Below are 26,310 nucleotides of genomic sequence, written 5' to 3' on the forward strand. Positions count from 1 at the left end.
CTAGGGCCAGCCACCATACCCCTAAGAGTCCCGTGTATAGATGACCACTGTCATTTCTTCCTATCTGGGACCCTGAGGAAGACTACAAAGCCAATCCAACACAAAATCATGTGGCTGAGCCAGGGCAATTATTTTTGTAACTTATTCTTTTCCATATATAATATGTGTGCATATATGTATTATGTGGTCCTGTGCGTGCATGTTGTGGCTGGGAGGTGATGTTGAGTGTTTTCTCCAGTCACTCCCCACCTTATACATTGAAGCATGTTTTCTTGTTGAACCCAGAGCTTGCTAAACTGCTAGTCTAACAAACCAGCTTATTCTAGCAATCTCCCAACCCTGCCTCCCAAAGCTGAGATTGCAGGGGGCGGTCATGCCTGCCTCGTTTCTGTGTGGGTCCTGAGCATTTGAACTTTAGTTCTCACATTTACACAGTGAGTACATTATCCATTGAGTCATCTCCCTTGTGCCGAGGGTATTTTTTTTTTTAAAGAACAGGTGCATGGTTGAAAGCAAAACTTAGAATTAAAAAGATCTGAATATTCTCAAAGATGCACGATCACCATTATTTTCAAAATCATAAAAGTATCAGAGAGCAGGGCCGGAGAGGTGGCTCAGAGATTAAAAAGCACTGGCTGCTCTTCCAGAGGTCCTGAATTCAATTCCCAGCAGCCACATAGTGGCTCACAACCATCTGTGATGAGACCTGGTGCCCTCTTCTGGTGTGCAGGCAGACATACAGGCAGAACACTGCATTCATAATAAATAAATAAATAAATAAATAAATAAATAAATAAATATTAAACAAAAACAAGCATCAGAAAGCAAGGAGTCCTGTGGGCATTCTGCTGGACCTCAATTTTATAGTCATCAAGTCATAATAAACACTGTTAGACTAGTTAGTAGTAATCTCCAGGCTATAAGTAACTGGAAGCTGGAGCAGTTACGAGCCCATCCTGGCCTGGGTCCATTTCCATGTGGGCCTCTCATCTTGCTTTACGTGTGTAATACATGCCACACAAACTACAGGGTGAGCAACTGTCACCCGGGTTAGAAGCCAAGTCCCCTAATTCTACAGGGTCATAAATCATCCTTGGATTCCATTTTTCAAGACTGAAATATTGATGAATCTTCTCTAATCCCGTAGCTCATTCTAACTTTGTTTTAAATCATGAACTGAAAGTTGCTTTTAATTATACATAACAATCACCTGCCACAAAGCAGCTTATTAACTACATACTGCGATGCCTGCAAGGACAGACACACAGACAGACGGAGATAACCCTCAACCAACAAACTTGGTAGGATTCATGAAGCTTTCGTTTGTGCAGTATGCTCTCCTCCTCCTCTCCTTTTTTTTTTCTCCCCAGTACTAGAGGTTGAATCCAGGGCCTAAACCAGGCAGAGCAAGTGCTTCATGGCTTAGCACCATGCTCAGCACTCATATGTTTTCCTAAAGTGGGTCATTCCTTACAGAATGAAAAGCAAAAATAAGTGAACATTTTTAAATATACAAAACCACCAAAGAATGCTTAATATAACTACGAAAGAAGGTGAGTGCAGGGAACAGAAGCTTCAAGACTCTATGACCAGTTAGTTCTGGTTTCAAATCTCAGCTCCCTCCTTCTGGCTCCTGTCTGTGGCAAGTCCCAAGTTTACACTCTGTTCAGCACTAGTGGATGCCCGAGAGATGGATCTCACTGTAGGGAGAGCACTTCTTATCTAGGACACTAGCATAGCATACGGTCCAGTTGAGGGATACTCTCACTGAGTCACACACCCTTAGTGCAGCTGATGCTGACATAGTTTGCAATGCTATTTGTTCACAAGCAGTTAGTCGAGACCCTGGCTTCTGTCTTATAGACAATGAATTAACAACACGCATGCTGGATTCAGCCCGACAAGGAGAGCACAGATCTTTGGCTGGGGGTTTTGACCATCAAAAAGGGGAAAAGGAGATCTGGCAGGTGAAGGCTCTGACACCTGCAGACAGGGTCAGAAACACGGTTTCCTGATGGTTAAGATCCATAGAGAACCCAGCATCTCTGGCCACTGTGTAGAGTTACTGGAGCCAGCAGGAAAAAAAAAAAAAAAAAGACCTGGCTGGTGTCTGGCAGCAGATACACTCTGAAGGTATCCTGTGTGGCAGGGTGCTCTTACTAAAGGGGGTGTCCACTGCTGTTTCCCAGGACACAAAAGGCTTCTGGGGAAACCCCAACGTGCACAGTGAAAGGAGAGAGGAAATCAGAGGGGACAGGAGGTTCTCAGCCTTTGAGAAAATTCCAGAGGCCAATAGATAAAATCTTGGAGACAAGATTCTCGCAGCTATGACTGGACAGAACATTTGAGTGTGGAAGCTTGTCTGTCCCTCATCTCCCCAGCAGAAGTGACAGTTCTCAATCCCCACAGGCTACATTAGCACCAGTGTGGTACTAAAGCACTCTCATCTCTCAATGTGACAAGACCGGACAGGAATACAGGAGGAAGAAGGTACCCAGAGGCTAGCCACTTGGCAGCAGGTCTACCTTCAGCAGAAAACTCCCAGTCCCCCACAGGTCTGTGCTCCACCTCCCAGAAAGGACAAAGGCCCCATTCTTTGCCTCAGGCAATCTTTTCCAGTTGGTTGCTTTGCAAATTAGGAGAAGAAAATGGGAGCTGGGCCTAAGATGAGCAGGCAACCTTCCCTCTATGGGCTTTTAATTCAGAAACCACAGTACCAAGCTCTTCACCTTCACTGTCCTTCACATCCCAGGGATGCTCCAGCCTTCCAAAGGGGTTATTAAAAGAAAATCTGGGACATGCAGTCAGCAGGTGATGAGATGTTGCAGGAAACCATAGCACAAAGCATGAAAAGAGCTCGTGTCCTGGGGCTACCTGTGACATGAAGGGGAGTCTTTCTTTTTTTCTTTTTATTGATTTTTATTGAGCTCTACATTTTTCTCTGCTCCCTCCCCCTGCCTCTACCCTTCCCTCAACCCTCTCCCACGGTTCCCATGCTCCCAATTTACTCAGGAGATCTTGTCTTTTTTCTACTTCCCATGTAGATTAGACCTGTGTATGTCTCTCTTAGGGTCCTCATTGTTGTCTAGGTTCTCTGGGATTGTGATTTGTAGGCTAGTTTCCTTTGCTTTATGTTTTAAAACCACTTATGAGTGAGTACATGTGATGATTGTCTTTCTGGGTCTGGGTTACCTCACTAGAATAATGTTTTCTAGCTCCATCCATTTGACTGCAATATTCAAGACGTCATTATTTTTTTTCTGCTGTGTAGTACTCCATAGTGTAAATGTACCACATTTTCCTTATTTTCTTCGGTTGAGGGGCATTTAGGTCGTTTCCAAGTTCTGGCTATGGCAAACAATGCTGCTATAAACATAGTTGAGCACATGTCCTTGTGGCACGATTGAGCATCGTTTGGATATATACCCAAAGGTAGTATTACTGGGTCTTGAGGAAGGTTGTTTCCCAGTTTTCTGACATCCAAAGGGAAGCCTTTCTAAGCAAATGGTAAAGAGGTTTCTGAGGACCTACGGGAGCCATTTGGAGCGGTATACTGAGGTGGGCAGGGAGGACAGGAAGAAAGGCATCTGAGACGTAAGACCAGGACAACTATTACTGACTCAACTTAGTGGCTGTGTCTCCTTGCGCAGGTCCATCTCTTTGTTTGTCAGTTTTCTTTGTAAAACTGGGCTCTGAATGTACACTACTTGGCCCAGAGTGGGTGCTTGATAAAAAGTTACTCGGGGAACCATGTCCACTCAAGAATATAGCTTACCAAAGAAAATGGTGAGATTTTAAAACTGGTTATTTATTTATTTAGGTTTCTTTTTTTTTTTTTTTTTTTTTTTTTGGAGACCAGTGTCATGTGGCTGGTCTTGAACTATGATCCTTCTGCCTCCACTTTCCATGGGCTAGGATTACAGAAATGCACCACCAAGCTCAGATGAGGTTTTTATTTGTTTGTCTTCTATTTGTCTGAAGAAAGAGTTGTTAAAATTTTTATTTGAGCTGGGCAGTGGTGGTACTCACCTTTAATCCCAGCACCTGAGAGGGAGAGGCAGGAGGATCTCTGTGAGTTCCAGGCTAGCCTGGTCTACAGAGCAAGTTCCAGGACAGCCAGGGCTACAAAGAGAAACTCTGTCTGAAAAAAAAACAAACCAAGACAAAACAAAAATTTGAAAAAAAGGAAACATTTCTTGCTTGTTGACTAATTAAGTTTCTTCCTTTTGTTTTACAAATAAATGGGATAGACTCTGGAAGAAAACCAGTCCAGAATGGTACCTTTATAAAGATGCTGAGGGAGTGACGGGGATGAGGGCAGGTGGAGCCATGATAAAAGAGAAACAGATTCCTAACATTCTGCCAGGTCTGGCTGCGCCTTTGTTTGGGGCATGAATATGACTTGGCACCATCCATTGGATTCAGTGTCATCTTTTGGAGACAGGGTCTTACAAAATAGCCCAGGTTGGCCCCAAACTCATGCGAGCTCGGGTTACAAGGGTGTGCTGTCATGTTCGGTGCATCACAAAGAAGAGTGAAACCACATGACGAGGTGGAGAGCTCAGCAGCAAAATGCTGCAAAGCACAGGCTCTGCGTCCTCGAGCAGATCTGGCCTGATTCCATTTCTAGAAATAGTCTTCCTCCCGTGCTCCACGTCGCTATCAACTTTATACTTACCTGAGCTTCAAGGTGAGTTGGGCAAAAGTCTCTGTCATCCGAGTCTTAGGAGGTGTAAGACAGTAGTTAAGGGTTAGAGTGATAGTGGAGAAGGTGGGTATGCTTCCCAGTTGCTCATTCGTTCTTATATTCAGATCCTCTCCTCTCCTCTCCTCTCCTCTCCTCTCCTCTCCTCTCCTCTCCTCTCCTCTCCTCTCCTCTCCCCTCCCCTCCCCTCCCCTCCCCTCCCCTCCCCTCCCCTCCCCTCCCCTCCCCTCCCCTCCCCTCCCTCCCTCCCTCCCTCCCTCCCTCCCTCCCTCCCTCCCTCTCTCTCTCTCTCTCTCTCTCTCTCTCCCCTTCCCCTCCTGTCTCTCTCCAGGATCGCCTCATTATACAGCCTAAACCAGCCTCCAATTCAGTTTCCCTGCTTCTGTCTCTTGAGCACCAGGGTTATAGCTTTTATACCATCATGCTGGTTACTTTTTATAAATTTGACACAAGCTGTAAAGAGCGAACCTCCACTGAGAAAATGCCTCCACCAGACTGGCCTGCAGGCAAAGCTATGGAGGTATTTTCTCTATTAGTGATTGGTGTGGGAGGTTCATTGGGTGCAGTGCCACCCTGCCCCCCGGAAGGTAGTACTGTGTGCTATGTGAAAGCAGGCCGAGCAGGAGAGAAAGGGAGGGGAGGGTAGTATGGAGGGAGCATGATCAAAGTACGCTACAGACTTAGATGAAAATGTCCCTGTGAAATCCAACACGGTGTACAGTGAACGTATGCCAATAACCAAAAGGAACGGGGAGGAATCACTTTCAGATAATGTGATAATTACAGAGAGGCAGATGTATTTGTATACCGCATGAGTCAATTTTAAGGCTTTTTGTTTTTCATGGTTAGCCTTCACTAAAACCAATACTTTTCTCTATTATGTGTCAAGACCAAACCAATATACTGAGCCTAACAGCCCCATCAAGATGCTTCCTTAATATTTAACTAAGGCTAAATTACAGATTCTACTTCAGAGGGACAGAAGCAGAATCCCGGACGCCCAATTCTATGGCATTCCGTGCAAGTTAGAGGGGGCTTCCATCTAGCTATTGTTGGCTTTGCCTAAAGACTCATTAATCTCAAGTGAGAACCAATTTAACAAGCCGAGAAGGCTTTTGAAGTGACGGGAGGGGCGGGAGCAGTTTAAACAGAGGATTAGGAGATAATCACATTTCAAGTCATCTTTTGGCTCTGCAAAGTTGACCCCAGGCCAGGGGGTGTGAGGTGCAGACCGTCTTCCACACCTCTCCAAGGAGGTAGCAAGCTTCTCTGTGGGACAAGCAGGTGGCACTGGAAAACACGCGTCTCTTTAGACGCACGTCACCAACCCTGCAGTGCTGGGCAGGACGGCCTTACGATAAGATACCCACACCCTTCAGCAGTCAGACCCTAGCAGGCTAGCAGGCACAAGTTAAATGTGGCGTTCAGAATGGCTCTGCGCTGCTGTATCAGCTAGCTGGGGGTGTGAGTCATCAAACACGGAAAGGAAAACTGTAATTTCACCCCAGCTCCCCATCTTTGCTCTTTGTTGAGAAAGCATAGGATCCCAAGGGCTCCCTGGAAAGAACATTGTGCTTTTCTGCTTTTCCTTATTGCCAAGTTGTGGCATCCTCAAGAAAGAAAAAAATAATAAAAGGGTGTACACTTGCCAAGTCATTAAGCTTTTTCAAAATTGCTCCTTCAGTCGGGCTGCGTGCAAGCAGCGGGCAACCCACAAATTATTCGACATTAGATTCAGGGTTCATTTCAAGAGAACTGCTTGCTATCGAGGGGGCCTCACAATGCAGGACAAAGATGAGTGAAGACAGCCTAGCACTCTGCAAAGGCACCACCACTGCTATTTTTCTTCCTCCTGCACACCACAGAGGGACCTCTTTAAAATGTCACCTACATAGCGCACGTGTGACCATGTGACAAGCCTGCAGGGATCTCTGACTTTGTCCTTTCTGCTTAAATCAGCAGAGACTGCAGGCCAGAATCACTGAGTGCCTTGGAAAAGGTTTCAATTCTGGGTTCATCACTGTGGTAGTTTGAATGTGTTTGGCCCCCATAATCTCACAGGGAATGACACTATTAGGGTGTGTGACGTTGTTGGAGTGGGTATGGTCTAGTTAGAGGAAGTGTATGGCCGTGGGGGCGGGCTTTGAGGTTTCATATACTCAGGATACCGCCCAGTGTGTCCATTGATTTCCTGTTGCCTGCAGGATATAGCACTCTCAGCTCCAGCACCACCTCTGCCCGCACCCCGCCATTCCCTCCAACATGACGATAACTGACTGAACCTCTGAAACTGTAAGCGAGTCCCCTCCACTAAATGTTTTCTTTATAAGAGTTGCCGCGGTCATGGTGTCTCTTCACAGCAATAAAAACCCATACAAAGACAATCACCCAGGTCTCTTTGGTTCCAAAGCCTGATCCACGGCACTGGCAGCCCAGCCAGTCATCCATCCCTACCCCTATCCACCGCTGTTTGCACCAAGAACAGCCATTCTAAGGGACTGGCCAGAAAAAGATGGGTCTATGGGACTGAACTATGCAATGAGCTACATACGACTGTCTTGAAACAGTCCTAGCTGACAGCAGGAGGTAAGAGGGGACAGTCACAGCTGACCTGCACCTGACAACCAAACCATTCCCTATTGTAGGTCCTTGGAGGCTGTGCCTGGATTCCCTATACCCTTAGAACGCACCCCACTTCTCTGAGTGAGTTTGAGCAGCCTTGTGTAGCTGAACATAAAAGCACACTAACCGTGTCACACCAGACAGGTGTTACTTTTAGGACCATGAGCCTATGCTCCAACCTCCAAGCTGTGACGGTGTAAGTAAACCCTCTTCTCCCCTCAACAGGGACATGACTTGCTTCTGATCCGGGACAAACAATCAAAACCCATGAATTATTAGGGGAGAATCTGGGACTGCTTAGAAACTGCCAGAATCTACAAAGGGCTTATACTTTTATTAGAAAAATGGCAATGGTTTCGCTATGTTCACACATACCTCTGTACACATGTGGACATTCGCAGGTACATGCACATACCACACACATACATGCCCATGCAAAAGAACAACAATAAAAACCGAAACACAAACAAACAAAAACCAAAAACATCAACCCAGAACTTTCTCCCAAACAAAGCCAAGAGATAGGGTACCAAGGAAACATCAGGAGGGGGCTCTTGCTGTACACCTGGACTTGCTTATGAAGCTCCTTTGTTCCTGCTCATCGTCTCTCCTCTCGTCTGTCTATTCATAGGAAAAGGTGCATCAAAGTACATGAAGTCACAGGCTGGTCTGTTTTTTGCAAACAAGATGCACTCACATTTTATGCTTTTTCTAAACCAGACTAGAGCAAAGAGCAAATCCCCCTGCAAGTAGTTTTAAGGAAGAAAGGGCACCTGGGCCAGGTACTTCAGTACCAAGGCAGGTGGTCACCTTAGATGTCTCTGTGATAAGAAAGTAGTAATAAGGACAAAATACTTACAACCCATATCATGACCAATCTTCTGGACAAGTAAGGATCGATATTCCAGTGGGTGAATGGAAGAAACGTGATGTAGAACACTTCCTGGCCCAAGGCGGCAGAAAACCGGAACAGGTAATAGTAGAAATAATTCTTCACAACGTGCTTCTCTACATAAGCCTGTAAGACAAAGGCCAGGAGTTCCTGAGGTCATTCAACGTGTCTGGAAAAGCCTTGCCTGAGACTCACCACCAGGGTGGGTGTGCCTCCTCCTGCTACTCTGTCTCACTAACACCAGCCTGTGTCCCTGCTGAACATCCGTCAGCCCCAGCTTGTGAACAGAAGCTTAGGAGACATTAGGTTTGTTTGTTCTTGCTGTTGTTGTTGTTTTGTTTTGTTTTTAAGATGAAATATGTAGCATCAAAGGCAGATGTACCAGGAGAAAGCTCTCCTCTCCTTCCATACATCTGCACACACACACAAAACACACCGGAGCCTCTATGTTGTGTGTATAGAAAGCTAGAAACTTGTAGGAGGTCAAGACATCCATTCAACCCGTTCAAGTACCAATCAGGCCTAACCCTGCTCAGTTTCTGAGATCAGGTGAGAACAGATACATGCAGGGTGGTCTAATTAGTAGAACATATGAATATGTTACAGAGTAAAGGGTCACTGCGAATACACTTAGGTGATGAAGTGGGGGTAAAGATGCTTTTCCGGATCATCCGCATGGGCTCTGTAGTCACAGGGATCCTTTACAAGATGAAATGAAAATGTGGCACCAGACTATTTGGTCTGTTGTCCAAGATCATGAACCCATTTTGACTGCTGGGTTTGCCTTTTCTCTTTCTTAATAAACTGCCTCTATTTCCATCACTTGAGATAAAAAGGAGGAAGGAGGCAGGCATGTCAGAATCAAGAGCTAGGTGGAAATGCTGCACAGCTAGCTTAGAGGATAGAGGAGGGACCCACAAGCCAAGGGGGACAAGCTGTGCACTCTCCAAAAGCATAAAGCAAGGTCTCCAGAAGGAATCGGGACCCTGAAGGCACAATGACTTCAGCCAGTAATGGTCGATTTTAGACTTCTCACAACCGGATGTCTAAGAGAGCAAGTTCCTGTTGCCATAAGTCATTAAGTAGCAATTCGTTTCAATAGCAACATACCACTCACTCAGGGGCATCTAGACTCACCTGGAGAGAGAGTGTCAACCAGGAATTTTATTGTACATTGTACAATACAATCTACATTGTATTGGCCTGTGTGGGATTGTCTGAATCAGTTGACGTGGGCCAGCAAGTCCACTGTGGGCAGCACCATTCCCTAGGCAGGGAGTCCTGAACTGCGTAGTAGTGGGGAAACAGAAGCGAGCATAAGCAGGCAAGGATGCTAACATTCATTCTCTCCTCTTGGCTTTCTCTTCACCACCCCACAGCAATATGGGTTATAGCCTACATTTGGAAGCTGAAATAAACCATTTTCTCCATATCTGCCTTTTGTTATAGTGGTTCATCACAGCCACAGAAATGAAAGTAGAACCCCACGGTAAAATAAACATTTTTACATTGTGGCATATTAGTAGCAAATTTAACAATAAAACGTTTTAAAAAATTCTTTTCTTTCTCCATCTCTGCCCCACCCCAGTCACGCCCCTTTCCGGTGGAGACAGTGTCTCACTGAGGATGTAACCTCGGCTGGCCTGGAACTCTCTAGATCACACAGGTGCTGCAAACCTGACAGTGATCCGCCTATGCGTCCCAAAGGCTAGGGTCCCAGGTGTAGGGCATGAGGCCAGATTTGTAAAGTAGAGAATTTGAATGCCACTGAAAGCCGTACACATTGGCAAAGCTAAAAGGCAGACGCTGCAAATGAGGAGGACGGGGCCAGCGTGAGATTGGGAGGTCTAAGGACTTACAGGTCTGCAATCCTTATTTTGTTTTATGCCAAGTCGGAGGTCTTTGAATCACCATGGGGAAAGTCATATGTATTTATCTTGGAGACATTCACACCCACCTCCTGCCTTTAAGGTTGAGCAGCTACACTGTGACCTGCGGATATTCTAGAGAGCAGGAATGGCAGGCATTCTCATCTGCAGAGAGGAATTGTGGAGGAAAAAAATTTTTGCAAGGGCTGGTGTCTTGGAGAACTTGGAAACAGCCAACAATACTTTTGTATTTTAGGCATTTAAAAAAAAAAAAAAGCTGACCTGAAAGTTGTACAAATAGAGCTAGATTTGATACTGTTGGCTCTCGGCCAAGTATGCATTTTTTTTTTCTTTTTCTCTCGGAGAGGTTCTGGTTTTTATTCCAGTATCTCAGTCTCCCCAACAGCACCCTGGAACCCGGGGGGGGGGGGGAGTTCAATGCCTTTTGCACCAGGAGGAGATCTGGAGTTACCAGTCACGTTTAGTTAGAGGGCTCAGTCTCAAGTCAAGAGTGCGTAAGGATCGCCCTGAATATGCTTCCTAGCAGCAGAAGCACATCCTGTAGGTTAAAAGGGGAGTGGTCCTCACTCATGGGGGTGAAGTTTACTTCAAAGTGAGTTTAGGAAGAATTGAAGCAGAGCAAACCTAAATAAGAGGGCCAACAACGCATGACAGGAGTTTTCTAGATAACATCTCTGGACACAAAACTAACTTGACAGGCAAATTTTATCACTGAAGTCTGAGTTATAGGTGCCCAAGTAACATGGCGAATGATTATTGTTTTATAAAAAGAATCGGAGTTTCTGAGCTGGGGATGTGGTTCAGTGGATGAAACATTTGCTAAGCAAATATGAGGACCTGAACTGAGATCTCTAGAACCCACACAGAGCCAAGTGCTTCACTGGCATCTGTAACCCCAGCACTCCTGCGTTGAGATGGAAGGCAGAGACAGGAGAGTTCAGAAGCTCCTGGACCGGGGAACCTACAGCACACAGCAGTGGACCACAAAGAGATGCGGTCGCAAACACAAGACGCTCGTGGTGGTCCTCTGACCTCCACACGGCCACCATGGCGCAGATGCACACTCATTCACACACACAGAGATACTATTTTAAAGTAGGAGAATCTGAATCTCTCTTGAAGGAGGTCTCAGTGTGTAGAGCTTTACTATAGCATAGGAGACAACCAGAATTCCATTTCTCAGGTGTGTGTTGGTTTCCTCCGGGAACCATGACAGAGACAAGAACAAGGGTTAGAGATAGAGCTGGTGAGCTAAGGGGTGGGCGCGAGAAGAGGGGCAACAGCTAAGAGAAAGGAATCTTCGTCCCAGAGCTCTCCTTCCCTGTTCCCAGCTTACCAGATGTAAGGGACCCTTTAGCCCAGGTGCTTGGGCAGTGTTTTGGGGTCTAGGAGACAAAGTTTAGCATGCCATATTACAGATAAGGAGGAGGTAGTCCTTAACATGACATGTGGGTTGACAGAGAACTGCTCTTAAAATGTTCGAGTGCTTGCTCTTGGCATGTGACTTCTGTTTGTCCTTGGCATGTGACTTCCTTCTAAAGAATTTTAGATTTATTATTATTATTTTTTTGACCCTTCCAGTTTAATACATGTTAGGGCTTTTTCTGTTATTAAAACAAAAGCCAAACGCTTTTTAGTTGCATATCAACTGTCATACAGCCAAATAAGAATGTCTGTCTGGGAAACAAGAGCGATAAAATGGAAATTACTCCCACAGGCATTATCCCAGACTGCCAAATGTCATCGATTTTTCTCATTAGTCTATCTTATGGATTGCTCGTGTTTTCCTAGGGCATTTTGGCTTTTTCTTTCTGTGATCTCAGTTTTCCTAATCACATCTTTCCTGTTTGACCCTGAATTCTCCAAATGCGCAATCTCCTCCATCAGGGTTCCCATCACGGTGATGCGGTGGGGGTGGGCCGGTGGGGAGGTAGGGGGGTGGGGCTGCTGGTGTTTACAGGTAGCCCGGGTCTTCTGCAAAGCTGCGGTGGGAGAATCAGAAAGTGAGAAAGGACCAGAGTGGCTGCTTGAGCGAGACAGCCAGAGGCCAGGACGTATGGCTTCTTGACTCAATTCTTCAGAATATCTGAGCAGCGTTTTGTTTTCTAATCATGAACCCAGGAGTCCTAAATGCCAAGGCCGTTCACCCATGTCGGTGTGGCTGATCCAGACAGCAGAGAGGCGAATGCCCGGCAGACCTGGCAGCCTGCCCAGGCTTTCAGAGGAGGAACACCAGAAATGGCTTTTAGTGAAAACAAAGTGTGACCTTGGGGAAGTCCATTTGCCTTTCTGGTTCCTGCAGGCCTTCCTTTTAGAGGATATAAAGGACAAAGTCCATCGGCTCAGTTTACTTAGTTTTAAGCATTTCCCTCCCAGCTATGTCCCTCGCCATGATCTCAAACTGACAATCCTCCTGCCTGAGGGATCACCGGGTGAGCGCCCACACACCCGGCCTCAGTTCCTTTTTACTGCATGACTGAAGTGGGAGGTAGGAGGAGGAAGCAGCTCGTTAAATAAGATGTTTCCCCACAACTTTCATAACAAAATAAGACTGAGTGTCTGTCCTCAAAGGATGAAAGAGAAAGGGCCTGGGGGACGCTGTCTTGGGCCACATTTCTCTTACTCTTGCAAAGCCCTCAGCCACACCTATCAGGGAAGTTTGGCAATCAGTTTGAAAACCACTGAGCTCAGTGTCTCTTCCTGGCCCAGACATCACTTTCCTGTTATTAACCCTTGACCCTGATCACGTGGGCTGTAGCTGTTCCAACCTAACCTTGAGGTCTCTAAGGTGAACTCTGGAAGAACCTTGAGGCAAGGCCATGCTACAGGTCTGTTCTTTTCTACATTGGAAGCTTCTTCCAAAGGTCAAGTTCAAGTCATCACGCTGTTACAACCGGCTCAAAGTCCACACTGAGAGTCTTCCTTCCTTCCTTCCTTCCTTCCTTCCTTCCTTCCTTCCTTCCTTCCTTCCTTCCTTCCTTCCTTCCTTCCTCCCCCTCTTTCTTTCTTTTTTTGAGGTGAGAAAATGCACAAAGAGCATATAATATAAAGTATGTTTTATTGTTCTTTAAAAGGGACTGAGGTTTGGTTTTAAATTAGGCTGCACAATTTTCAAAAGTCTGACATCTCTCACGATGCCAAACTGACTTCCACTAGCAATATTTCATTACATCTAAAAGGAAAAAAAGTTTGAATTTTGAGACGAAAAAAAGACCAGTCCTGAGAACAATTAATATTAGTCTTATTTAAAACAAAATGAGGGTTGTTTTATGTTGATTTTTTTTCACAATTCTCCTCACACAGAGAATGTAATTGTCTCTCGGGCAGGAACTGATACTGATGGACACCTGTATGCATCCACCCTCACAGGAGCACAATCGTTCACATACAAATGCACACAGCAACGTTCTGAGCATGCCTAGTGGAAAAGGCTTTGCTGGTATTGATCAAAACCTCTAGAGTAAAGATCAATCTAAATTTAGAGGGTAAGATATTTTAATCTTGAGCCTATGTTAAGGCAATCTACTATCATGTTCTGAAATATGAGAATTTTGGATCATAACATCATTTTTCTTTAAATTCTAGAAACAATGCCAAAAAGGCATTATTTTTCATTTTCTGGGGTGAGGCAGGAAGGACCACAGATCCCAACTGAGTTAAAAGCAGAACAATTCCAAGCAAGAGTAAAGAGGAGCTCACCAAGCTGCCAGCATCTGAGGGACTATCAGTGAGATGCCATCCACCACACTGGCCTAGCTGATACTAACGAGGTGGGAAGCTTAAGGCTCTGCACAATAAATTTCCACTGGGACAAGACGATGCTAGGCTGCACTCAGCGCTTGGGTAGTGGGGCACTGTCAGTGAGGAACACTTAGGTGAAGAGGGTGCCAGAGTCCCTGGAGATGACTTTCCATTTGCTTTGTCACTGTGGCCTGGCCAACTGTCTTCTACAAGTAAGAAAAAAAGCCAGCTTTTCTATATCAGCCCATTTAACAGAGAACCCGAAAGATGCTACCACACGATGCCATGAGCGTAGCCCCCTGTGCCGCTCACGTTAGTGCTTGCCATTGCCTGTTACAGTCTGTGAATACACACTCTCTAGATGCTAAGCAGGCCACTCTCATCAGGGGCATTATAAGTAGCTCACTCTCAGCGGATGAGAGACACAAAACCCATTATATGCTTGTTTATAAATGACTTTAAGACCTAAAGGTCTTTTACAGACGACATCAACAGCACTCTGTCCTTAGCAATGGTGTATCAAAAGGAAAACATTATCATTTAATGTTCTTAATTGGGCTTTATGTTTTTTGTTTGTTCGTTTGTTTATTTAAGAGCCAGGTAGCACTTCATTCCACAACACAGAATGAATGTTCCATGAGCCTGGCAGAGCATTCTCTAGCAGCGATCCTCAACCTTCCTAATGCTGTGACTTTTTCATACAGTTCCGCATGTTGTGGTGACCCCCAACCATAATATTATTTTCACTACTACTTCAACTTTGCTACTGTTATGAATCGCAATGTAAATATCTGATATGCAGGATACCTGATATGTGACCCCTGTAAAAGGGTCCTTTGACTCCCAAGAGGGTCTCAACCCACAGATTGAGAACCACTGTTCTGTGCAAAGCAGCCTGCTTGAAGAAGGCAGAAAACAAAGCCAAGCATGGATCAGTCACTTTTTTTGCAAGCAGATAGGACAGAGGGCAAATAGCTACTTCTCCTCCTGACTGGGTTTTTTTTTGTTTTGTTTTGTATAAAGATAAACAACAGGATCTTGGGGGGCACAGCAGTTGACACTGGCCTGGTTGAGAGATCTGAGCGTTCTTTCTCTCATCATGATTATTAGAATGCCCAATAAACGTCTGACCTGGGGAGGGAGAGGGCAAGCCACAGAACCAGGTGGTGAGCACCCCAGGCCAAAGAGGTAAGATGTTCTGGTTAAAGCCAGGCTGGCTCACTGCTCACTGTCCGACTAACATTACATCAATCATATGATCTCAATAAGCCTCAGTTTACCCATTAAGTGGGAAGGGTAACAGAACAAGCCACAAAATGATGCTGGAAGGATTAAGGGAGGAAATGTCTCAGTGAAAACTGGTTGTTATCTTGGTGGTGGTGGTGATGATGATGATGATTATGATGATGACAGTGGAGGTGGTGGCCGTAGTGAGGATGACCACGGAAATGGTGATGATGGTGGTGGCCGTAGTGAAAGCAAGGAAACCTTCTGCAAAGTGCTTCTCAATTCTAATAGACAATCAAATCACCATTTGTTAAAGTGCAAATTGACCTGGGGTAGGACTGAGCCATCTAGAAGCTCCCAAGGGATAATGATGCCTGTTGATGGGCATAGGTCCACACCCGCACACCCGGAGTCATAGGAGTCAGATGTGAAGGGTTTCCAAATAACAAAATAAGATTCAGATTCAGTTCTCAGCCATGGAGGAATCAACAAGTGGAGGAAAGGATGCCAGCAGTTGTAACTGAAGTGACAGATTCAAAATGCTGGGCAAAGTGAAACCTTCGGGGGGTGGCGGCGGGATGGGAGGTGGCGGCGGGATGGGGGGTGGCGGCGGGATGGGGGTGGCGGCGGGATGGGGGGTGGCGGCGGGATGGGGGGGTGGCGGCGGGATGGGGGGTGGCGGTAAGGGGTGGGAGATGGGGGGAGAGGTAGGGTGGGAATCCTGCCGTCAGCTGAGTGCTAGAATGGATCACAGTCAAGCACCTAAGCACCTTCCTCACAGACGGTCACAGAGGAGGAGCTCACAAAACACACACTTCAATGAAATAGCATTAGCATTAGCAGAATAAAATGTGGTAGCTTGGGGCTCCTGGCCTTGATTTAGGAGATGTATACATAATTCTGGATAATAAACCCAAAATTAGTAAAGGGGCGGGGTGTCACAGGCTTGCCTTCTCGGACCAGTGTAGTACAGAAAATAAGCCTCATTTGTTGCTCTAGCAAGGGGGCATTTGGACCCCTGCGTGGAAGAAGCAGCTGTCTTTAGCGCCTCGACAGCACTAAAAAAGAGATCTTCCTTTTCCAAGGTGAAATAAAATCTAGGAGAAGAGTATAATAATAAGATCAACATTGGAAATTCTAAAGTTTGCCTTTTCTAACCCAAGCTGGCTGGGTAGGGATTCTTCTGCCATTTTTAGCTATGTGTGCAGCAACGGACAATATGCCTAAATCGGGCTAGGCCGCTAGCTTATTGTCACCAGTGCCCAGTGGTGGCGCCATTGATCCGCGCTCACCCAAGGTCATCATCAGGATAGGTAACTCTTCAGGTGCTTAGGATTGTAGGAGGAGACAGATGTCAGCTATGGGCTACAGACAGATACTGAGGGGACCAGGGAGTCACTGGCTACAGACAGATACTGAGGGGACCAGGGAGTCACTGGAAAATGCTTTCCTGTGGAGAGCAGTACCCCCAAAGACAGGAGACCAAGGGCTAAACTTCTCCATTGTTGGTTCTGATGACTCATGTTCTGTTTATAGCCGGAATTTCTACTCAAAGCAGAGGCATGGGGAAGGCCAAATGGGAGAAACACAAGGCTTCCTAACATAGAAATAGGTCCTCCTACTTCTCTGAAAGGCTGGGTTCAGTGATGTGATCTTACATCACACAGAGAGGAAATACGGTGAAACAAACCCTCTCTCCTAGCTGTTATAAAGCACCGACTTAGCATGGAAATATGCCAGATACAAACTACTGTGCCCAACATAAAATAAAATAAGGAAAATGGCTAGTTACTTACAAGACATGCCATGTATATAGACCAGCCCCTTACAGCAACCACTTTAGCGAAGGGAGGTAGGTAAGAAGCAGGATTGCTTCATTTAGCACTGAGTCCTAGCATAACATCAGGCAACAGTGTGCTGTAGGAAGAAGGACACTCATGCATCAGGGGGTGGGGGCAGGCACTGGCTCTGCTGGGAACTACAGGTCAGAGGCGGACATTTAGCAAAAGGCTCCCTAAATAGAGGGCAGTGCTGTGTGCTAAGTCATGAGTGTGAGCGACAGGGGTGAAGTCAAATGCAGACGCTATGTCTAGCCGATGTTTGACACTGACACTCGAGGAAGGAACGACAGCAAGTTCACTGGAGTGTTGGTTATGGCCCTTTCCAGACTGAGGTCCAGGCTATCATGGAAGTCACTCTGTAGCTCAGGCTAGCCTCAAACTTCTTGGCTGCCTAAATGCTGGGATTACATGTTTGAGTATCCCCATCCTGGTTGTTGGAACTTTTTTTTGTTTTTCAAGACAGGGTTTCTCTGTAGCTTTGGTGCCTGTCCCGGAACTAGCTCTTGTAGACCAGGCTGGCCTCGAACTCACAGAGATCCGCCTGCCTCTGCCTCCCAAGTGCTGGGATTAAAGGCGTGCGCCACCACCACCTGGCTTGTTGGAACATTTTTAAAGAGGTAAAGAGGGTTGTGACTTAATCTACAGTGGCATGACCCATTTTCATGGTTTCCTCTTTTTTTTTTTTTTTTTTTGGTTTTTCGAGACAGGGTTTCTCTGTGGTTTTGGAGCCTGTCCTGGAACTAGCTCTTGTAGACCAGGCTGGTCTCGAACTCACAGAGATCCGCCTGCCTCTGCCTCCCAAGTGCTGGGATTAAAGGCGTGCGCCACCTCCGCCCGGCTCATGGTTTCCTCTTATTTCTTAAATTTTATAAAGACGACGTGGGTCACAGTTTAGTGGTCGAAGGCATAGCACACTTAGAATGAGCCTGATCTCAAGATCAAAGACCAAAATGGTAAATAAATAAAAAATAATTGTAATGGGAAAATATCATTAGCAACAAAAGCCATGGAGGAGTCACATTGATTTTTCCATGTTGTAGCCTGACACAAATCTATCTGCTAATATACTTCCATCACTTTTAAATGCTGTTTTTTTTTTGTTGTTGCTGTTGTTTTGTTTTTTGGGAAATCAAGGTCTTTTAGCCTGTAAGGAAAACAGAATGGTGCTTACCAGGAAAGATGGTAAAGAAAAAGAAGGAAGGGCAAAGCAGAAAGAATGAGAGCATGCAAAGATTTCATCTCTCATCCATGAGACTAGCTTGGATTATAGGCTGGGCAATTTAACTGCTGTCTTTCCTGAGCTCAGATGATTAAAATTTCAGGACGGTGAGACTCAAAGTCAATAAAAATGGACGGCTGGCTTCTTTGAACAGAGGCTGGAAAAGAAAAAGCACACTAATGATTTTCTTCTGCTTTGCTGGCCTTTGTCAAGATCTGTCTGTCTGGGTCCAAGACTACCAGGGAGGATGAAGAGGCCTGGGCATGGCGTGGCTCTTAAAAATCGGCGTTATAGCCTTTCTATAACTCAACTGTGTTTTTCCCCGACTGATCCTTCCCATCTGAGCTCATCCTCTGAACATCTGTCTGTCTTTTTTTTTTTTTTCCTCAAGGAACAATGACTGTTGGGCACTATAGGAGTAGTGAGCCTGGGTTACTAACTGAGAAAATCTCAACAGTGATCTAAGTCGCCCATGACTTTGGGCCTACGTCTAGGACTGGGTCTTGCAATTGGACATGATCTTGCTTCCCCTTATGACTTTTAAATCCCTGGGACCTAAAATCCAGAGCTTTGGGTTTGTGTAAGAACAGAATGGAGGATCGGGTGAGGAAAGAAAAGCAGCAGCGCCGGCAGGGAACAGCAATGCAGAGCCTTTTCAGAGGACAGAGACCTGAGCCTCCGCAAACGCATTCCCTCTACAGACCAGGAGAGCCATGTGGGGTGACACAGAGAACAGAAACAAACACTTCCGTTCCTAAAGGGGGCGGGGGTGAGCCAGCTGTCCTTCAGACTTTCAAAATGTCTTAGGACTATTTTTCAAAACATTCTGGATCCGCTAAAACCCAAAACACTTGTGCCAAACATTGTTTTCCATTTAATTGTTAAGCCCTTGTGTGGTGGGAGGGGGGATCTTTTGCTGCAGATGTTTCTGATTTGTTCATATTAACTTATCAAAATGACATTTAGAAGAGCAAGATGATGTTCGAGAAGGAGTTATATGAACTTGGACTCATTAGTTCTAATCTTCAAAATTCCACCATTCGCAAACATCATGTGCACACACACACACACCAGAGAGAGAGAGAGAGAGAGAGAGAGAGAGAGAGAGAGAGAGACAGTCAGGATGCGGAGTGAAGAATACAGACATGGCAGGGTTGGCTATCTCCTCAAACTTCGCTGTATGTCTCTGCTTGGTCTGAATTCCCTCTAAAGAAATACCGATGACCAAACCCAGGGCTTTGCAATACTACGTTAACAGTTGTATCACCGAGCATTCCCCATCCTTAATTTCCCTCAGTCTTCCCTCCATCCTTCCTCCTTTCCTTGGCTCGGTTTGGCTTCATTTCTTTACAGTTTCAATAAAGCCCCATCTGGCCTCAAACCCTCCTATCTCAGCCTCCTGGGTGAGGATTATAGGTGTGTGCCAACTACGGTCTTCAAAGGCATTTTCTAAAGCTCTAAAAGAAGCCACTCAAGTCTAAGAGAAGCTATTTAGGCACATGTGAGCTTTTCTCCTTAGTAACCTTCTACCTGTGATTGCGTTAAAAGCAAACATTCAAATTAATAGCAACAAACCTGAACCCATTTAACTCAATGCCAAAGTCAAGGTTTCACTGGAGAACTTTCTGCTTCCTTAGGTACAGAACTTCTAGTTGGCTATTTTCTTTATCCAAGAGGATCATGGGAGAAGAGTGTGTGCCATAGAGAAGGAGGTGCCATAGAGAAGGAGGTGGCATAGAGGTTGTTGCACTATGGAATGCCTCCCCCACCCTGCACATCTTAGAACCTAGGATGGTAGGCACAGGATGTGGGAAGTGTTTTCCCTCTCTGGTCCACCTCACCCCTCCCGGGGTGGTTTGTCATTCAGTATGGGGCAACAGACATCCTGGTGAAGCAGGAATGCACCAGACTGGGAAAGAACAGGAGGGATCGGGAGAGGACATTTTGTCCAGAGGGTCTGGCCCTGCCCACACCCCTCCTAAGTCTTTTCTACATGGAAAACTTGTAAAATATCCATCCCATCAACTTCCCCCACATTTTCAGATTGTTGTTCTCCACTGGAAGGGTGGGTCTAAGGAAGCTTAAAGCCACTAGTCACAAAACAAACTCAGGAAGAGCTTTGAAATTGTGTGCACACACGGAACAGAACACCAAAGACACAGCACGCAGTGGGGGAACAATGACCGTCCCACCCAGCCTGTGCTGACCTCTGATTGCTTTGTGCCTTGTGACTTATTTTTTTCACTTTATTTTTGAGATGAAAGTTTGGGCCTTTCATATTGTGTTTTCTCCCCTGGTATCTGATTGCCACTTGGTACTTTCTGATTAACACATTTCATTTGGAAAGAGAAATCTGAACATTCAAAAACAAAACCCAAACGACCCATTGTCCTGCTCCTCAGACTTAGCCTGTGAACGTTTCTACTGTTTCCTCCTAGTGTAAAGCTGTGTGCAGCGATAGGCATTTTCACACGCGTGTGACCGCGTTCCCCTCACTTGCTGCAGTATTACTGAGCAGGCCCCGAGCATTTCATGAGGTCTGAGGACATTTTGTTTTGTCTCCTATTGTTCTGTTTTCCGGGTTTCTGTGTAGTCCTGGCTGTCTGGGAACTCACTACACAGACCAGGCTGGCCTCTGTTGGTGGCCATTGTCCTGTCAGAGGAACAGCAGGTGGTAAAACTGAAGTTCAAGGTGTCAGCCCACCAGGAGGTGAATCTCGGATAGGCAAGGTTTAGAGACCACGGACTCCAGAATGTCTTTTGCTTTTGCTGTGTCTTTATATGTTTACTGATGCCATCTTTCTCTAGTATCTGTATGTGAATGGGTGTGGGGAGATCCGCACTGCCTGTAATGTAGTTTGTTTCTCTCATGGAAATATCTGGTTCTACAGGGCATTTTTACCTATGAATTATTATGAAGAAAGTTTCTTCCTACGCTGTACTGTCTAACTGATAATAATAATGTTAGTTTAAATAGAGTTTTGATGAGTGAAAATAAATACAAGGAAGTATTCCACAGCTAGGGCTTATGAGTTTCAGCTAAGGAGCTACATAGATTGCAGTTCAGGTGAAGGATTATGGAAAATAATTGAGTACCAGAAGTCAGGCTGGTCCAAATTCTTTTAATATTAATGTTGAAAGATAGATTCACAGGTTTCACTGTGCATCATTGCTGAAATGAAGCCTTAAAATAACTTCAGGTTAGGGCTGGAGAGATGGCTCAACCATTAAAGGCTAGACTCACAACCAAAATAACTTCAGGTTAGATTAAGATGTTTTGAGGTGAAAAAACCCTCAAACAACTTGAAGTTCACAAGGACACACTAGAAAAATAGAATGTAACCACACTGCAATTTTTATATTGCTTTGTTGGGTATATAAGCTGTAGAGGAAAAATAAAGAATCGGAATAGAGAATAGAGATTGGAGAATACAAAAGAAGAATAAAGAAAAAGTCAGAAGAGAGAATCAAGAGAAGGTGTAAGCATTTTTTCCCTTACCCCCTCAGATAAAAAAGTCACAGTAAGCCAAATCCGTGGATTTCCTTTGAGCCATGTGTTGCTCGAAGCTGGTCCCCCAGGTGGCGGTACCCTTCAATCTCATATCTGCTTGCCGCTGCCTCCTGAGTGCTGTGACATATTTTAACAGGAGAAAGTGAAGGATTTCAAAAGGAAAGGAAACAAGCAGGATAGAAGAGAAGGAGTCAATGAAGTCGTCCTGATTTCCACACAAAGTAGAAGTGGGAAAAGATGCCGCGCCTGTGCCTGACCTCTGAGTGCCCCCACTTCCTATCCGAAACAAAACCTGGGAACTCAGTGGGGCTTCGTGGTCCATCCAGAAGATGAGTAAGCGCTCCAGACTGTGTCAGACCTTGGCTTTGCCATGTGGGATTTGATAATAGTGATTTAGGAAGAAACCACAGGAACAAAAACAATTTGATGAAACCCAGAGAAAGTGAGTCTTTTGTTCACGGGTGGTGACTGAATGCCACAGGCTGAGCGCTGACCCACCCTGAATTTGCCCACAGGCTCTGGCCTTCCACGAGGCTCCTTCATCGCTAACAGAGCACACTTGGGATTCCTGCTCAGTAAACACGGACTGCGTTCCTACACCTACAGAAACAGAACTCAGGGCTGGTCAGCTGTGCCAAATGTGGTTCTCATTTCTTTCCACAGGAAGATGCTTTCCAGAAAGTACTGGCTGACCTCACTTGATGACCCTGAAGTGTCAGAGACAGTCAGAGCACTGTGACTTGATGACCTATTTATGGTGCCTCTGCACATAAAGGAAAGACAAAAAAAAAAAAAAAAAAAAAAAAAATAGAATGGCCATGGGTTTGAAGACTTGGAAGGGAGAAAAAGAACATTTGAAGTCTCAAAGCCTCATGTCAGAATGGCTGATGGGATTAGGGATACCGGTATAAGACTTTAATCCTAGCACCCAGGAGGCAGAGGAAGGTGAATATGTGAGAGTCTGAGATCAGTCTGGTCTACATAGTGAGTTCCAGGACAGCCAGGGCTATATGCATTTTTGAGACCCTGCCTCAAAAACAAAACAAAAACATAAAGAATGGAGGTCCATTGGCCTCCATCCCCACATCCCCACAGAGCCCCACCCCATCCTCTCCTTTCTACATGAGAGAGAACCTATCATATTAACCAGTTATATATCTCTTAACTGACTGTCAGCCACACAGCTTCTCTAGTTAAATGGGCGACTTCAGCAACTTCTTGGTCCTTGTCCTTTGAAGTGTGGCTTCCAGACAACAGCATGGAAGTCGCTTACAAATTCACAGTTGGAGACCCATTTGGAGCTCCAGACTTCCTGGGGATGGTGTGGAGGGTCTCTGGTGTTTCTCTCGCACCAAAGGACCAGCATGTGAGCAGAACCCAACTGTCCCCACTGAGAATCCATCCCACTCCAGAATACACCGAATCCTGTTAAAGCTGTGAACACAAGCATGTCTACAGGTGCTCATTTTGTTCATTTGATTTTCACTATTTGATGTTCTGGGCCTCCAGGGCTCTACTTATACTAGAAAAGTTCTCCATGGGGTACACCCCCTGTCTTAGGGATGTGTTGCAGAACTGTCTCCTGGGCATGGCATGGCTTTTGCTGTTGGTCATTAGAGAAGCTGTGATTACCTGTGAGACGTAACCCTCTGGCTGGACAGATAGCTCAGTGCTTAGATTTACATTCAGATTTGATTCTCTTGAGAAGCCAGGCTTTGTGGCAGGTACTCATAATCTCAGAGCTGGGGAGGAGATGGCCAGCCAACACAGTCTAATTGGAGAGTTCCAGGCCAGTGAGAGATCCTGTCTCAAAAACCAAGGTAGACAACAACTGAGCAATGACACCCAAAGCTGACCTCTAGCCTGTGGGTCACAAGATGACACATGACCACAAGAGAGGGAGGAGTGATAATATGAGCAAAGTGGTCAGGACCATGATGGGGATACCCACAGAAACAGCTAACCCAAGCTAAGGTGAGCTCAGAGACTCTGGACTGACAGCAGGGAACCTGCATAAGACCAAACTAGGCCCTGTGAATGTGAGTGACAGTTGTATGGCTGGGGTAGTCTGTGGGGCCACTGGCAGTGAGACCAGGAGTTACTGTTACTGCTTGAACTGGCTTTTTGGAATCCATTCTCTTTGGAGGGATACCTTGCTCAGCCTAGATCCAGTGGGAAGGCCTCGGTCCTGCCACAAAGTGATATGCTAGACTTTATTGACTCCCCATGGGAAGCCTTACCATGTCTGAGAAGTGGATGGGGGGGGATGGAAGATACAGGGAGTAAGAAAAGGGGAGGAAGAGGGAACTGGGATTTGTATGTAAAATGAGAAAGAAATGTTTTTAAAATAATTAAAAAAGATGGCACAAGAGGGGCACATGAGGGGCATATGAGGCATTACGTCTTCTGAAGATATATAAGAAGTTCACAGATGCAAGGAGTGGGACCCTGGAGCAGTGTGGCCACCTTTAGTGGTTGCTCACACTCCTGCAGCAAACCCCTTCCTCATTATCTTATAAGTAATTTCAATTAATCTCATTGGTCAATCAAATTCCACTTGGCTGGAATTTTGTTTTGTTTTGTTTTTTTGATCTGTCTTGATGCACCATTTAGGATGAATGGAAATTATTTACATATTTCCAGGAAAAAAAAAACAACAAAAAGAGACTTTAAAAGTACAGAGGCAAGAGGAGACAGTCCCTCATTTTGACATTTTCATGCACACACTGAACGGATTTTCACCACCTCTCCCTCCTCTCTCTTGCTCCCCTGACACTCTGGCTCATCCCTTCCTCCTCACAGCTAGTCTCCCTTCTCCTTCCATGTCTTTCTTTTTAAAAAGTAGATGGGAGCAGTGGGGTTCAAGGCGGGGTTTCTCTGTGTTGCCTTAGCTGTCCTGGAACTCACTTTATAGACCAGGTTGGCTTCAAACTCACAGAGATCCATCTGTCTCTGCCTCTCAAATGCTGTGGTTAAAGGCACCACCAGAAATGGATCTTAAAGGGCAACTCTGGGCAGTGTTGTCTCACCCTGGGTTTACAGGGAATGGCAGGAGGCTGAGTTCATTTCCATAGGGAGGTGCTGAAAGACAGTGCTCTTTCGAGACAACCACACAGCCAGCCCTGACCATCTCCAGGATCTAAAACCTGGATGCCGTCTGTGGCTTAGAAGCTCCACTTGACCCTCCTCTCAGAGCAAGTCCTTCTGTGGAGCTTCTCACAGAGGAAGGCCAGTCTTCTAGATCTTTTTCCAAGCCTCTGGGATCCTAGCATTCCCTGCTCAAATGCCCATGCCCGTATGCCATGGGCATGAGCTCATGCTCTTGTCATATGGCTCAAGTCAGGTCTAAGACGAGAAACAGTTCAACCCCAGTGGGCAGTGCTCTAGGCCCGAGACCTGAGCTGCCTGAAGAACGTACTGGAGAGTTCCATGTCCTGTCCTAAATGTGATCCTGGCTGCCTCCCGAACCAGCGACATCCCCACAGGGAATTTACGAGTCCAGGGATTATAAATTCTAACCTAGCTTTCCAGGTAGCCTATGTTAAAAATAGGAAGCCAAGAATAACACAGCCATCAATTAGCTGCCCGGTAAGAAATGTGTTTGAGCCATTGAGTCTACACTGGTGTACTTGTCTGCTATCCTGTGTGCCCCATGCTTGGAAAACATGGTAGTTAAAAAAGAAACAGGAAATGGAGAACAATAGAAAGCCCACTGGATAGTTTACAGCATTAATAAAATATAAGCCTTTGCCTGGGCTACTTTTATGCTTTTGAAGGATGGGAAGAGAAAATCCTTTAGACAAAAAAAAAAAAAAAATGCAGGTCCCTGGAGACTGATTTTTAATCACAGCATCTCAGGAAGAATTGCGGAGAGCAAGAGGGGTTTAACTGCCAGAGTTGAAAGACCCTTTCACGGCTCTTTGATTCTTCTTAACTAATAATTTGGTGACAGGGCCCAGAAGGGACAATTTTGTTCTTGTCGTCACATGCAACCCACAACTTAAGCAGGAGAAATAACTCCTCCTGCTGTGTTCCTTCAGAATAGTCTGCTTTTGTGCTCATGAGCGGCAAAGCTGTGGTCAAGCTCACGTCATCTCTGTGCCCCTGTGAGCAGAGAGATGTCGCTCGTGCTGGGCCCTAACAGGGCTGGCTCCCTTACTCATGGGTCCCCAGGACATGCCTTTCCAATCCCTTGAGCTTTTTGTCATCTGGATTCTTTGTGAGAACATGCCACGTTTTCTTCATGGGATTAAACTTAAATGCAGTAATTTGTATCGTTCATGCCTCAGGATTCCAACCGCATTTGAAGCTGGCCTGCTGATGGAGGTATGGGGAGTGAGCACAGATAAGGCCGAATTTGCAGTTGCTAAAAGCTGTGCTGTCCAATATGGTAGCCATGTGTGACCGTTCAAATTTAACTCTGCGCGGGAGAGTCCAGCTCCCCGTCATGCTGGTCACATGTGACAAGAGCTCAGCAGCCACATGCGGACATCGGCTGCCAGTTTAGACAGAGGGATACAGAACACAGGCAGGGTGTGCCGCGCATGATCTCTGTGGTTCCACCAAAGCCGCCTTCACTCACTGAGTTATCAGTATTGGGATTTTCCAGGGAGACACATTTGTTTTGCCAATAGAAACCATTCATTCATTCATTTTTTTAAAA

General features: G+C 45.7%; 1 protein-coding gene across 1 annotated transcript in view; it reads right to left on the reverse strand.

The window, feature by feature from the left end:
• The window catches only part of Sgpp2 (sphingosine-1-phosphate phosphatase 2), a 110,565-nt gene that overhangs the window by 51,271 nt on the left and 32,984 nt on the right, over positions 1 to 26,310 (reverse strand). Inside the window, exon 2 of the mRNA XM_057763237.1 lies at positions 8,187 to 8,345. Within this exon, the coding sequence (XP_057619220.1) occupies positions 8,187 to 8,345 (159 nt within the window). The remainder of the gene's footprint in view (positions 1 to 8,186; positions 8,346 to 26,310) is intronic.

This window comes from Chionomys nivalis, chromosome 2 (assembly GCF_950005125.1).
Source record: "Chionomys nivalis chromosome 2, mChiNiv1.1, whole genome shotgun sequence".
Classification (NCBI taxonomy): Eukaryota; Metazoa; Chordata; class Mammalia; order Rodentia; family Cricetidae; genus Chionomys; species Chionomys nivalis.